The sequence below is a fragment of the Prionailurus viverrinus genome, chromosome B2 (assembly GCF_022837055.1).
Source record: "Prionailurus viverrinus isolate Anna chromosome B2, UM_Priviv_1.0, whole genome shotgun sequence".
Taxonomy (NCBI): Eukaryota; Metazoa; Chordata; class Mammalia; order Carnivora; family Felidae; genus Prionailurus; species Prionailurus viverrinus.
In genome coordinates, this window is record NC_062565.1 from 151,141,368 (window position 1) to 151,156,655 (window position 15,288).

Below are 15,288 nucleotides of genomic sequence, written 5' to 3' on the forward strand. Positions count from 1 at the left end.
CGCTGCTTCCCACAGACTGGCCGCGCACGCAGACAGATGGACGGAGCTCCCACCCGCAGCCACCCGCCGGGACAGCGAGCCCTCACCTGTGACCGCCCCTGGGGAAGCCCGGCCGGAAGTCAGCTGTCGTCTACGGTGACAGTTCGGGCGCTGAAGTAATTTCTGTAACAATCAGCCCCAAATGCCTCCGCTCCAGTGACAATGACAGCTGTCCTGATTTCTGTCCCTGCTTGCACCTTGGCCAACCAGAGAGACCCAGGTGTGCCCCCCACCCTGCCCCAGTCACCGGGGCGCCCCCTTCCCCAGGCCCGTGGCCTCCCCGCTGAGTCCTTGTGTCCTGGGGCTCCCGCTGCCCTGCCTGCCCTGGGTCTCTGCCCCCCCACACCTTCTGCACACCACTGACGGAGTGGCCTCTGCCTGGTCTTGCATGACGGCCCTCCTTCATTTCCCCGAGTGCCCCCACGTGCTGGGCCAGCCCACCCCCGATGGTACCCCGGGACCTGTCAGCCTCCAGCTCACTGCAGGACGAGCCTCCGCTCCATATCCCCAGCCTCCCCAGACCCCAGCCCTCTGTGTTTTCTCGAGCTGCAATCCTGACGCCCCCCACAAAGGCCTCTGTTCTTTCAATTTGCCTCCTGTCTTCGGTTGAAGCCCCCCCCCCCCGCCCCGGGAGGCCCAAACCCGCTGTGTCCCCTCCTCACCAGTCCACGCGTCCCGGTGGGAGACACAGGGCCTGGCCAACCCGTCCCGTGACTCGAGGATGGCTGCCCCATGGCGGACGGGAGACGAGTGTCCGATCGCCGAACCGTGCACCAATCCTGTAATCGTGCAACACTCCTTTCGCACGGCAGCGATGACGACAGAGCAGAACCTGCCACACACGTGGAACCCTCGGCCGTCTCCCTAGGAAGGCCTGCTAGGGGAGCCGGAGGGGAGCTGGGGACACCCCCTGAACGCCGCCCGGAGGGGAGCGCTGGAGACGCCCCTGAACGCCGCCGGATGGAGGGGAGTGCTGGACCCTCGGACTGTGTGCCCCATCTCCAGGGCCCTGCCTGCCACCTCCTGTGCCCCATGATGGACATTCAGACAGTCCTTGTAAGATACCCTGTGCTACGCGTTTTCCAATAAAACCCCATCACGGGTGCGTTTGCTTGACGTCGTCTTTAGCTACCAGAGCAGATCTTAAGCTGGGGAGGCCCTCGTACCCGTGACGAAGCGGATTCCAGGAAGCACAGTGGGAATTCTGCCCGGACTCACAGACGTGCCTGGATCTCTCTTTTGGAACAGCCTGCGTTCTCCACGTTCGGCAGGAAGCGGCCCCTGCACCTCTCCCGGCACCGCCTCGGCACCCTCGTAGGCCCTCCTCTGTGTTCTGAGATGTCACTGGGGCACCTGGGCTGCCCAGGTCATGACCTCATGGTCGTGAGTTCAAGCCCCGTGTCAGGCTCTGTGCTGACGGCTCAGAGCCGGCGTGGGCTCCACTGTCCCCCTCTGTCTCTGCCCCTCCCCTGCTCGCACGCACACGCTGGTCGACTTTAGCTAAATAAACATTAAAATTAAAAAAAAAAAACGCCAGTTGCTTTTTAAAATGTTTATCTCTAAACCACATCCTGAAACTAGCTGCCTGTTACATAAATGTCCACAAACCCACAGACGCTTTGGCTAGTCTTCTTATGGTTTTTCCCAAGTTCTGGTCGGCCGTCCACCTGTTGGGGCTGGTCGCGTGCTGTCATCGCGGTTCCTCAGGGCGGCTTCCCTGGCGCGGGCGGGGACGCCCCGGGCCGTCTCCCGCGGGCCTCACACCATGGTCATGACCCTCAGTGCCGCCGGCTGGAACCTCCGGATCTTTCTCTTCAGGGCCTTGGAGGCCTTGATCCGGCACACTTTGGGCACGGGGGGCAGGGGTGGCCTGCGGGCAGCTGGGGCCCGCGGGAGCTGTGGGGGACGCGCCCCAGGCCAGGCCCCGCCTTCCGAGTCACTGCTGCTGGACTCCTTGTCCCCAAAGCAGCTGGCAGTGTGGTCGCTGGCCCTGTCGTCCTCGCTGGTCTCGGTGGCAGCGGACGGAGGCAGGGAGGCACCCTCGGCAGAGTGCTCGGAGCCCTCTGACTCGCTCCTGGCGGGGGGGGCCCGGGGGAGCAGCCTGGGCCTGGCCCGGACGCACACGGGCCGCTGCCCGCCCCCTCTGCTCACTGCCGGCCTGTGGGGCCCCAGGCCGCCCGAGACCTCCACGGAGGACAGCCACCGGCGCTGTTTCTGTGCCTCCCTCCCGGCCACCACAGCAGCCGCTTCTGAGGGGAACAAGGCCAGCGCGGGGCCCCCGCGGGCCTCCCGTCGGGCCACCAGCAGGGGCACCAGGAAGGGCACGGGGTAGAGTCTGGGCTCAGAGCAGGACCGGCTGGGCGCCACCCCGGCCGGCGTGGGCCTCCTCCTGAGACCGGCCCCCCACTCGGGAGGCAGCTGGGGGGTGGCGAGGGCACCCCCCGCTGGCGGTTGCCCCCCAAACCTCAGGACCTTGTCACTGGCCCCTCTCCTGATCTTCACAGCCTTTGTCCTGGGGGCGCCCGCTTTTAGCCCCAGGAGAGCAGCTCCGCTGACAGCAAATGGGGGGCGGCCACACCCCTCGGGGGCCAGAGCGGGGCTCTCTCCTCCTGCCTTCCTGGCAGGCGACAGGACTGTCCTCTCCTGACTGCTGGCGGCCACCTGGGCACGCCCACACCTCGGCAGAGGGGAGCCCAGCACGGTGTCCCCACGGACGCAGCCACTGGAGGGCTTGGGTCCCCCCTTTGGAAGGCTGCTGGGGCGCGGGGTGCCCACACCCTGCTGCTCGAGGCGGTCCCTGCTGGCGTCCCCTCTCTGGGCCAGCCTGCCCGCTCCTGCTCTCCCGGGGGTGCACACCAGCTTCTCTAGGCCGTCTGGACCGTCTGCTCTCTGGCCACCAAGTGCCTGCGGGGATGGGGGCCCCTGCTCACCCACACTGCTCCTCGCGGGGGTCCCTCGGGCCCGCAGCCTCAGTAGCCTGTCTATATAGGCTGCAGCGGGGCCGGCCTCAAGGACAGGTCTTGTCGGGATCGACGGGCCTGTGGGGCCGGGAGGGGGCTTCCTAGGGGGCGGCTGGGAGTCGGCGTGCAGGGCGTCCCTGGGCAGAGCGAAGAGCGGGCTCTGCAGAGCTACAGCGTGCAGGGGGCTGGGGTACGGGTACACCTCCCTGCCCCCCGTGGACACCAGGTCACGCCGGTACTTGGGGTCCGGCCCGTGGGCTGGCAGCCCCATCCCGTGGCAGAGGAGGGTTGTGGATGTGGGGTCTGTGCTGGCTTTCTGGGGCACCACCGCAGACGGCAGGACTCTTTCGAGATCACCTGGCAATGAGAAGGACGAGCACACAGGTGAATCGGGGAGAACCCAGCACAGCCCCAGTGTCACTTCCTGCCCGGCGGGCGGCAGGCCGGCGCAGTGCCCCGTGTGGGCCTGGGGGGCTGGGGAAGGGTCTCGCCGGCCGCTAGCTCCGCCCCCTTCCCAGGGCCTCCCCGTCGCAGGTGCACGGCAGAGCCCGCACTCAGCCTTCACCCCGCGTCTGCAGGTGCCCAGAGAGACGGGCGCCTGTGACCGCGCGGGGGGCTCCGGACCACCCCCCCCAAATAGGCGCTGACGGAGAGGAGACCGTGGAAAGGTCCACCAGGACCACCGGGCACGGCTAGGCCGGGTCTGCTCCTACAAAGCCAACAAGGCCCAAAGATGAAGCCTTTTCTTTTCGGGACGGACCGAAGGAAAACGGAGACTCTCCCTTGAGCCTGGGCGAGGGAGGCATCCACGTGGGAAATGAACGCTCTCCGCGTCGCTCTGGGTCCTGAGCCCCCTCCAGTTACGGAGATGCGCCGTCAGGCTGTGTGAGGTTCCGGAAGGACTTTTACAGTAACTTTCTGATGTCCACATAAGTAATAAGAAAGAACGCTTTTGGTCACGCCAGCCTTGCTGTAACGAACGGAAGTGGGCCCTTGATTCCTGTCTATCGAAACACCAAGAAAAGCCCGCAGAAACTTCGGAGGGGCACCTGTGGGACGAGCCCAGCGCCAGACGCGGATGGGGCTCCGGCTCAGTGCTCAGTGATGCAACAGCCGCCCCCTCCCCCGCCCCCCTGCCCCCACCCCCCCGCAGTGGGGCCTCCTGCCTTCCTGGCTCTCCTTTACCTGTAGACACCGGCCTGGGCCGGCACTCGCCCTCCTCGGTGGCCTGCGGTCTACAGGTGGGCAGGGGGGCTCCGTGCACGGTGGTGTCGTCGGCTGACCGGGGCCTGGCCGTGGGGTCAGCTGGCAGCAAAGTGCCCAAGGAGTACACGCGGTCACTGCTCACGGACGTGCGGGAGGCCGACAGGGAGCAGGAACCACCATCACTCAGCTCGTAGAAGCCTAGACAGGGTGGATGGAGGCGGTCAGCGCTCCCCCGGGTGGCGGCCCCTTTCCTGCCCGAGGACGCCCCTGTGCTGGGGGGGCTTTGGGATCTCGTCAAGGCAGGCACCTGGGGAAGGTGGCCAGGGACTCCTGAATGCCCGGGAGTGCTCCCCATGACTGTCCACTGTTGCCCCGCGAGCAGGCCAGTGGGAGCCCCCCACGCCCCACCACTCGCCCCCGTCCTCGGCGAGTGGCTGTTCCGTGACCGTTAACCTCCGGCCCCTGCGGGGCAGGCCTCTGTTATCCTTCTCCCTCCCTCCCCCGTGCCGTGGGGTCCATCCCAGGTGGCAATCAGAGGGGGCCCCCCCAGCCCGGACCTGCCGAACACACTGCACACCCAGGCCAGGCCGTGGTTGTGCAAGTTTACAACAGGAAGAGACGGCATCCAGTGCTGGACGTGGTCCCCTGGGTTTGCCACGTGAGCCAGCGTCTGGACGGATGGGATTACGTGCCCTGGACAATGGCTCCGGAACGATTTCCCTGCAGCTTCACAGTAAGGGACACGGGCAGCTCCTCGTCATCCGCGACCGGTTACACAGGCTTGAGCCGGATGGAACGGCTCTTCGCCACCTCCCGGTGAGCCCAGCCCGCCCGAGCAGACCCTGAATCGTCTCCGCCCGGAGAGGCGAGAGGCTGGCGAGCCTTCCTCCATCAGAAGCAGCGCTTCCTGTGCTAGGCCCTCTCTCCGTGAACACACACGTGCACACTCTCCCGGGTTCCGAAGCACACTCAGGTGCCAGGAGAGAAGTGTGGCGTCTTCAAGAGCCCTCGGTAACGGGGCCTCCCGGGTCGGGCGCCGTGCCGTCGGGGGCGGGCTGAGGACACAGGCGGGGCCCAGGAGGGGTGACGGAAAGGGGGCACGCGGGCTACCTGAGCTGGGCCTGCTGTCACTGTCGGCCGCCTCGCCGCAGGGTCTGCACACGTCCGGCTGCTCCAGGTGGGGTTTTAGGCCGACGTCCTGGCGTCTTAGACGGGCCTGCGAAGGGACAGCATGGGAGAGAAAACCGTCTCGGGTACAGAAGCCGAGCGCACGTGACGCACGTGACGTCTGCACTGGGCATACGGCTTACACCTCCCCCTCGGAGGCAGTCCCCTGCTCTCTGGTCACCGGAGGAAAATGTCCACGACCCTTCCCTCTTCACACCCCTGTCCCCCCTCAACGGCAGGCTTAAAAAAATCCGCAGTTCCCAGTTAGGCATTTCTTTCTAAGGACAGACTGATACAAAGTCAGGATCCAAAACCACACCTGGGGCGCCCGGGTGGCTCAGTCAGCTGAGCCTCCATGACTTGGGCTCAGGTCACGATCTCGCGGTTCGTGGGTTCGAGCCCCGCGTCGGGCTCTGTGCCGACAGCTCGGAGCCTGCTTCGGATTCTGTGTCTCCCTCTCTCCCTGCCCCTCCCCCCACGCACGCGCGCACTCTCTCTGTGTCTCTCAAATAAACGTTAAAAATTTTTTTAAACAGCGGCACCCGGCACGTGCCACGGATATGTGTGCTGCTATCCTCAGTTTTACGCAAGAAGCTGCCTCCTCACGCTCACGGGTGACAGACCTGGAGTTTGGTGCCCGCAGTGCCGTATTCGTTTACCCAGCAGACCCCGGGTGACCCTCTGACTTTTGAAACTGACAGGAAGCGCCCCCCCCGCCCCCGGAGAGAAAAGGTCCCCCTTCCGCATGTGTCCCACACCCCATTTTACAGGCTCTTCCAGGCTTCACGGAGCCCTCAGGGACAGGGACAGAGGCACGGCGGGAGAGGACAGTGCCTGCACTCAATGAGCCTCAAGATCTGCCTGAAATCTTCTTGGTTTAGAGGCTCACATCTTAGCCCTGCCTTCAGAGGCTCTCTCCCCTCCAGGCCTCAGCTTCCCCAGCCATAAAATGGGTTATTATGAGCGTCAGCCACACACCTGTGTGTGTGTATTTATGTAACACCCGTGTAACACGTGTACGTGGTTAATACTCATAGTCCGTACTCACACATGTTCGCACACGTAGATAACGTACGTGCGGGACACCCAGAGCACTGACCGTTTAACCAACGCGGATTTCCTTCTTTCGATTATAAAACAACACCGTTTTCAAGGTCTGCTGTGCCGATTTCTTGTTTTCGTCAACAATGAAGTTTAAGGCAAATAATTAATGAATGTAATTACGTGGTTCGCCCTGTTTGAGAAAATGATTGTGCTTCAGACTTTTATATAGAAAGTGAACAATTCCCGAGCCCCCAATTACGGGACTCAGGGGAATGAATTATTCCAGCAACCCCAATACCGTGAGAACTCGGTCCAAGGGAGAGGCAGGCGGCAGTAATGTGCGCTTCCGACGAGGGAATCACGTGGGCACAGAGTGTTCAAATCCCAGCCCCCGGGAGGTTAAGTGGGTGAGAAGCCCAGGGCCTGATGCTGCCCCCGGTGCGTCCTGAGCCACCGTGCTGAGCTTCCCTTTCCGCCAGGACCCAAACCAGGGCTCTCAGAACAAGCTCCAAGTGTTACAGCAAGAGTCTCACAGCCGCAACACGGTCAGACAACACGGCGAAGACCAGACTTGAATTTAACAAAAACGTGATAATCCCAGAACCATCCAGTCTAGCCTAAACATCCTGGCTTCTTACCTTGATTATTTTTCACCTTGATTACCCAGGTGAACATCGGTCGCAGAGAGAGCCAGGCAAAGATGGGCTTCTCACGTAAAGAATACTAGATCGGGCAAAGGGGCTAGTGTAGATTTTTACTGCAAATGACTTTTCCTTTCCTGTCAGTGGCAACGGGAAATCAACCACGTCGCCCTGTCAGGTCATACCTGGACGCTTACCAGCATCGACCCGACCTCTTCTCTTCCAAATCACCGTGCTCTCATCCTTCTGAAGGAGGAGATCACCCCGGACGCCCCAGTCGGCTTTCTTCCTCCCTCTCTGAACCCCTTTCCGAAAAGAAAAAAGTCCCCCCTGTGTGCTTGTGCTGAGATTCACTGCTTTGTGATTAATGTTTGGCCAACCAGGCCTTCAGTGGGTGGTTTCTGATTAATGTCGAGAGGCCACGGACACACAGGGTCCCGGGGATTCACAGATGATTTACTGCATCCTCAGGGCCCTGCACGTCTACAGGGCTTCACCATTCCGGATTTACACCGTCCTCCTTAACCCTTCCCCCATCCCTCCCTCACTTGGGGTTTTTATGTCTCAGCTTTTCATTAACTCCTACTTGGCGTCTAACTTTGTGCAAAGAGTCAAAAGTCCCTTCTGACACCAGGATAAAGCATAATCCATGGCAAGCCGGCCACAGAGTATCTCCACCCGTGTATTTCCACAGGGAAAACATCATTCCAAACTCGCTGGGTGAACGTGACCGTGGCAGTCACGTGGATTCTCTTCGGAGCAGCCCGCAAGTCGCTGGGGTCACGTCCTCCCCAGCCCTGTCCCCAGCATTCGGGCTCACCATCAGGGTGGAGTATGGTGTCAGAGTCCCCCAAAGCTGTGTAAGGGGGCCTGGGGTGAGGACAGCACAGCCACGGTTCCCCGGGCACGGGGATCACCTGGGCATCAGTGCAGGTTCCTGGGATCCCCCCATCCCCCTCACCTGAGACTCTCGGCCACACCCGGGCACCTGCATCTTGACAAGCCTCCCGCCAAGGCTTTCTGTGACCATGAGAAAGTCTGACAACTGCATCCAGGGAACGCCATTAAAAACAAATATTCGGTTCATCCCTTCCTTTGAAATGCTTGCTTTGTGAACCGCGGGAGAACGGCCTGGTTCCCACCTGTTTCTCCTGCCTGCCATCCACAACTCAGCACTGTTGTCTCCTCAAACCTTTAAGGCAGATTCAAAGGGTAAAAACTGAGACCTGCCCTCAAGTTCAGGACAAGCGATGGCCTCTAGAACCCCTTTATTCTCTCCTTGAAAGCTGAGCCTGCGCAAAGGAAAGATTTCACACAGGAATTCCGTGGCTAGCACACGCACCCCGTGGGCAGGGACGCGTCACTACCCAGCTTGAAAAGAGGTCCGTCGATCAACAGCAAAGGGTCCAGGTTCACACACACATCAGCCTCACGGATAAGAGACGGAAGCCGCGCACGGTCCTGTGGATGCCCTGCCCTCACCGGCGACCTCGAGCAAGTTCATTTCCCTGTGAGTGCATGAAGCAGGCATGGCGGGTCCAGGGAACATCCCAGACATCATGTTTACAGCTGCAGAGTCAGCGCGCTCCTGCGGTATATTTAATGCCAGAACCCGCCAGTGAAAAGGGATCATCGCACGCTGCCTCTGTTAGGACAAGTCACGACCAGCCAAGTCAACTACTGGGAAATTCTTCCGGAAAAGATTTCACTGCAGGGTCCTCAGAACCCTTTCTTCAGCTTCCACCGGAGGGCACCTCTCCCACGGACTCCGGAGCGCCTCCTGGTGGCAGCTGGAGCTCCCAGCCTCCCCTGGGGCATCCCCGTCCCTGTGGGCGCTGCGGGGCACCTAACCCCTGCGGAGATGGGGACAGCAGCCACTTCTCAGGGAACGAGGAATCTCCCTGAACATATGAACAGATGAGCACAGGCCTGGCCGCGGAGCACGTGCCTGGTCACGGGGCATCAGAGACGCAGACGAGGGGACGACGGTAAATGTTCTCTTCTGTTAGAGCAACAGAAGTTGTTCCTTTATTTGCTCCCCGAGTACCACGAGGCACCTACCACGCGCTCTTTGGAGACTTTAGATGCCGCAATTAAAAAGGTACAGCCACTTTGGCAAGCGTTAACGTGCCAGACCTGCCGGGTTCCTAATGGCAGTTCAAATCCCGAGCAACGCTTCCTGGGGAACCCCTGCTGGACAAGACCGCCGAGGGTCAGATAAACGTCCTTCCTGCGTTCATGCCTGCACGGTGACGCGGGGTCCACGCCGGGTGGGCCTGGCCCCCGGCCGTGAGGTCTCCCTGCAACTGTGCTGCGCACAACAGGCTTCTGATCACGGCACTGGTAACGCTCCTACCTTTTTCCCTGCGAGAAAGATGTGAAAGCGTTAAGCCCCGAGCTGATGTCACACAAAAGCAATTCCTCTTCTCTTTTGATCACGCAATCCACGCCAAGCACCGTCTGAAGACAAAGTCCGCGTGTTCCTTCTGGCGGCCACGTTAAAAAAAAAATTAAACAAAAACCCCAGCCCTGTTTGATCTCTTCCAAAGGGCACTGGAAACTGGAGGCTGACGACTCACAAGGCTGATCTGTGTGTTACCTAACCATCAGCTGCCCTCCGACAGCGAGGAGCAGGTCCACACTCCAGCTCACTGTCCTGCACGCCCGTGGCCGCTGTGCGCCGAGCTCCGGGTCACGGGGACCACCGGCTTGCCGAGCGCGGCGGGCGCCACGGGAGAGCAGGCCGCCCTGAGAGCCCACCCCTGCCCTCTGTGCCCCCGCAGCTCCGGAGGCAGAGGCCGGTCTGCAAAGGCAGGCTCTGGATTTTCCGATCTTGCCACCTCGTTTTTGCAGTCCGCAATTCGGGAAGACGACCGACCCCCGACCCACCCACCGGAGTCCTGGCAGGCATCTCAGGGCACTGCACTTCCGGATTCTTGAGTCCGGGAACGGTGAACAAGTCCGTCACCTGCCTGAGCTAAGCTGACAGTGAGGGTGCAGATCCTTCCAGGCCTGCTTTGGTAAGGAAGCAGCTTTTACACAGAACAGATTTGAATTTCTAATTATAAAAAAAAGAAAATTCCACTGAAGAGTCCTGGAATTAACTCCCATCAGATAGGAATTTTTCTATACAGCCTTTCTGTTTTTCCTTAAAAAAAAAAAACACTGCAATACTGGAAAAATTCCGAGCTGTTTCCAGGGGACGAAGTGAAAGCGCACAGCGGACTGAAACCCGGACGAGTGTCTTCAGTCCTGTAAAAAGGAGCTGGCACTTGGAGGGGGCCAAGGAGAAGACACAAAGGCCAAGCAACCCGAAGAGGGTCCCGGGTTCTACCTACGGCCTCTGGGCTGCAGAGAACACGCCTCATTTCACAGGTCAGGTTGCAATTTAAAGTCGACGCTTTCATGGGATACAAGCTTTTTCCTCAACGTGTTCTTTCAACGACGCGATCCCATTTAACCTGAGCACAAGGCGGGGACAATTTGGGGTGCGCTCGGCACGCTGGCTATGTCGTCCCTGAACCTACGCGGCAGGGACGCCTGGTATCCGGGGTCTGACCCCACGTAGCCCCCGCCGCCAAGGGAAACCGACCTCAGGCGTTCTCGCCAGAGCAGCACTGGAAGTGAAACAAACAGCAATGCGCGCTCAGAGTCCGTCCGCGCGGGGAAGGAGGCAGAGCCCGGGCGCAGCCGAGGGCGCCTTTCACAAATCGGGCTTCCTTATCCCGGTGCTTGGCTGCGTCATTTGGAACCGAGCGCAGTCCCCCGGGGTCCCAAAGGGCGCCCTTCGCTCAGTCGCACAGCCCTTACCCGCCGCGCTCCCCCACCAGGTGGCACGGCCCCCCGCCGCCGCGCGCGCCCCAGCCGCCCCGGGGCCCCGCGCTCCTTACCAGCTGCTCCTGCAGCGCCGCCAGCGCCGCCTCCAGCCGCAGCTCGCGCGCGCGGGGGCCGCGGGGGTGCTCGGGGCGCGCGGGCCCGGCCGGGGGGTGCAGGGCCAGGGCGCCCCGCACGCGCGCCTGCTGCGTGTCGCGCAGCCCCTGCAGCTCGTGCAGCCCCGCGAGCGCCGCGCGCAGCCGGGCGCCCACCCTGCGGCGGTCCCAGCCCGCGGGCCCCGGCGGGCCCCCCGGCGCCCACATCCCGCGCCCGGCCCGCCCCGCGCCTGTCCGGCCTCCCCCGGCCTCCCGGAGCCTCCTCGGAGCCTCCTCGGAGCCTCCCGGCCGCGCGCGCGGCCTCCTGCGCCGCCTCTCCCCGCCCCCGCCCCGCAGGTCGCCAAGGTGGGGTGGGACCTATCGGTGGCCGCGGAGGGCGGTGTTTGCACACGCCCCGAGGTCACAGCGGCCGCCCCCGGGCCCGCCCCGTCGACGGAGCCCCGCGCCCTCGGGGGCCCTGGGACCCAAGCTCTCCCTGGAGGCCGGAGGGGACCGAAGGAAAAGGGGGAGCCCAGCAGCAGAGCCGCAAAGGGCCGGAGGGGGAACACGGTGAAAGGTTGTGCTTAGGTTTAAAGTAAAAATATACATTCTTGGCCCAGTAGCGCATTGTGAGGGCCACGTTACCACCGTAAACTCGTTACAGACTCGGAAAGCGTGTTATCCACTTTTCCTGATGCGTATCTGCAGTCGGAATCCTCAGCTTGTCTTTTTTTTTTTTTTTTTTTTTTTTTTTAATAATCGCTCTTTTTGAGATGCTGTGCAGGAATCATTACAATTCACCTATTTCAAGCGCACAGTCCAATGGTTCTTAGTGTGTGCACAACCGTCACGGGGCTGTACAACTGTCACCACCACCAGTTTTAGAACATTTTTCACCTCTCCAAAAAGTAACTCTGTACCATTAGCCTCAGCCTCCTCCGCCGCCGCGCCCCCATCCTTCCGCAGCCGGTTCGGGACGTTTCCTGCCAATAGAATCATGCACCAGGCAGTCCTTTGTGCCTGGCTTTTTTCCTCTTCCCTTCTTAGGCTTTTCCAGGTTCGTTCATGTTGTGGCGTGATCTCTGTCCGTTGTTCCTTTCCACTGGGAGATAATATCCCATTGTTTGCATAGACCACTGTTCCGTACCCCGTTCACTTACTGGTGCACATTTGGGTTGTTGCCACTTTTTGGGCTACTGGCAATATTCTGCTCTGGGTTTTCATGTGCTAGTTTTTAGCTGAAAGTTATTTTCATTTCTTTTGGGTGCAGACCTCAGAGTGGCACTGATGGGTTGTAGGTAACTACTGAGAGCCACCTCTTGAAGGACGACCAGACTGCTTTCTGAAGCGGCCGCGCCATTTTGCATTGTCACCGGCACCGTATGGAGGGTCCAGTTCTGCCACGCGGAGGCCGGCATTTGTCCTTCTGGCTACCACCGTCTGGTAAGTGCGAAAAGGTGTCTCACTGTGATTTCGATTTGCATCTCCCTATGGCTTCGTGTACATTTTGGCTGTTTGTGTATCTTCTCTTGAGAAATGTGTGTTCAGATCCTTCGCCCATTTTTTAAATTGGGTTGACTTTTAATTATCGAGATGTAAGGGTTCGCTGTGCATTCTTTGTCATAAATGTTTCTAGGTCTGTTTTGCACACCCTCTTCTGTTTGATTAGTTTCCTGGCACTTGTCTTAGCCATCGTGGCTTCTTATGACGTGTTGATGCTCAGTAGAGCCTGTCCCACCACCTGTTCTTGAAGGATGTCTTGAGCATTCTTGGCACTTGACAATATTATGTAAATTTTAGAATCAGCAGGTAGATCTCTACAAAAATCCTATTGGTATGTTGATGGGGATCACATCAACTTCAGAGTTACGTTTGGAGAGAAATGATGCCTTTATAATATTTAGTTTCCTAATCCATGGACGTGGATTACTCATTTATTTATAAAGATTTTCTACAATGTTCATTGCTAGCCTGTAGAAATAAGCAAGAAAGTGACAAGCTGATACTGAAATCCATATGGAAATGCAAGGAGCCCAGAATGGCCAAAACAATTTTGACAAAGAACAAAGAAGACTTTGGAAGAAATCTAACAATTTTGCTAAACTTATTCACTTGAATAGTTTACGTAGATTTTTTAGGTTTTTTCCATATACGTTCATGTTATCTGTGACTAATGTAAGTTTTGATTTTTTCTTTTCCATCCTCATATCTTTTATGTTTCTTTTATATCTATCTATCTATCTATCTATCTATCTATCTATCTATCTATCTTTCTATCTATCTATCTATCATCTATCACCTCTCTCTCTCTCTCTACTGGTTTGGTTGCAGTGGATAAGACCTCCAGTACACTGTCAGGAAAGTGATGATATCAAGCATCCTTATATCATTTCTAGGGGCAGTGGGAAAGTTTTCCACATTTCACCATTAAGGATGTTTGCTGTATGTGTTTTATCCGATGAAGGAAGTTGTCTTCTACGTAAAATGGATATTGAATTTTACCAAATGTATTTTCTACCCTGGAAGAGATTATGTTATTTTTTTCTTTTTTTCTATTAGTATGAATTATGTTAGTCGATTTACAAAAGCAAAGCTAACTTTGCATTTCTGGATAAACCAACCTGGTCATGACTTATTTTCCTCATTTACATATTGCTGGATTTCGTTTGATAGTTTTTTGTTTTAGAGTTCTGCCTCCATTTTCGTGAGACTGGGTCAGCCCATCCTTTTTTCTCGTAAACTTTTTCTCAGGTTTTCAGAATCAATGCTATGCTGGCCTCACGCACTGAGCGAAAATATTCCTTCTTGATACTCAGTGTAAGGGTTTGTGTAAGATTAAGACAATTTCATTCTTAAATGTTTGGTAGAATATTAATGAAGCCATCTATGTCTGGGTTGTGTGTGTGTGTGTGTGTGTGTGTGTGTGTGTAAATGTTTTAAATAGTGAACTGAAGTCCTTGAATAGCCGTGTAATTACTCAGACTCTCCGTTTCTTCTTGTGTCAGTTTGTTGCAGTGTTTTTCTCATTGTGATCATATTTTCAATTGTGTTGACGTAAATGTTCTGTAATAGTGATGTGTCTCCCTGCCCAGACTTTTTTCTTTTTTTCTATTTTTTCCATTTGGTTATTTGTGCTTCGTCTCCCTTTCCTCCTGGGTCATCCTTAGCAAAGGTTTAACAATCTTATCAGTGTTTTCAACGTTTATTTTTTATTTTTTTTTATTTTTGGGATAGAGAGAGACAGAGCATGAACGGGGGAGGGGCAGAGAGAGAGGGAGACACAGAATCGGAAACAGGCTCCAGGCTCCGAGCCATCAGCCCAGAGCCCGACAGGGGCTCGAACTCACGGACCGCGAGATCGTGACCTGGCTGAAGTCGGATGCTTAACCGACTGCGCCACCCAGGCGCCCCTTATCAGTGTTTTCAAAGTACCGACTTTAGACTTTGGTGATCCTCTGTTTTCGTTTGTTTTCTCATCCGTCAATCTATTTTCCTTCAGCCTATTTACTCTGGCTATAATTTATCAGATTACCTCTTCTAACTTCGCTCACTGACATCTTCCTCCGTTTGACAGTGCTCAGAGCTCATTTGTGGTGACAAGAACTTGTACCTGGAGAAACACTGGGTCCTGCCCCATCTTAGATTGTGTGCACAGTCTTAACGTTGAGAACAAAGTGTGGGGTTGCCTTTCCTGCTTGGACGACATCTGTGTTCGGAGCTTTCTGCAGAGGACAATGAGTGTGACTCTCGTGGACTGGCTTTCGAGAGGGGAAGTCGTGGATACAATCTCAGGGTGGCCTAGAATATGTGCTGTTTTCTTCCGCCATTGTCTCCTGTCCCTCGTGTCAGAGGTGGGAAAGAGGCCCGAAAAGTTCATTTTAACTGACTTGTCTAACCCTCTCCCCATTTCTCATTGTGAAATCAGGACAATAGTGGATTCTGTTGTCTCTCACACGCAAGAGAAATGTGCCCCCTGAGAATGGGTTTGAGCCCAGGGGACACTTTTGGGCCCAGCGGGAAGGACTGACTTAGGTCTTCACATTGGGTTTGCACCCTGGCCCCAGGCTCCCTCACAGACAGTCTGTATTTTTTTTGGCTTTCTCACCGCTCACCTTATTCCTGTTTTATTGCTCCTATCCTTCATTTTCCACGAACTTGAAATCCTTGTCCATTTTTGAGGAACTTTATCTTTCTCTGTTTACACCCGGAGAGAACACGGTTTCCTGGGTTCCTGGAGAGCCAGTCAGAACCTGGGTGTGTTTGTTGGGAATCCAGCGTCCTCAGCCAATGCGTCTGACTCTCCCAACAGGCAAACCTGCTGCT

At 57.5% G+C, this 15,288-nt stretch overlaps 1 protein-coding gene across 1 annotated transcript; it reads right to left on the reverse strand.

Annotated features, from left to right (window-relative positions):
• Positions 1-1,585: 1,585 nt before the first annotated feature.
• DACT2 (dishevelled binding antagonist of beta catenin 2) lies at positions 1,586-11,193 on the reverse strand. The gene is made up of 4 exons (XM_047859989.1): positions 10,948-11,193; positions 5,316-5,421; positions 4,185-4,403; positions 1,586-3,356 (listed from the first exon to the last, which is right to left on the reverse strand). The coding sequence occupies exons 1-4, from the start codon at positions 11,191-11,193 to the stop codon at positions 1,798-1,800; spliced, it is 2,130 nt and encodes a 709-aa protein (XP_047715945.1). The 3' UTR covers positions 1,586-1,797.
• Positions 11,194-15,288: the final 4,095 nt, after the last annotated feature.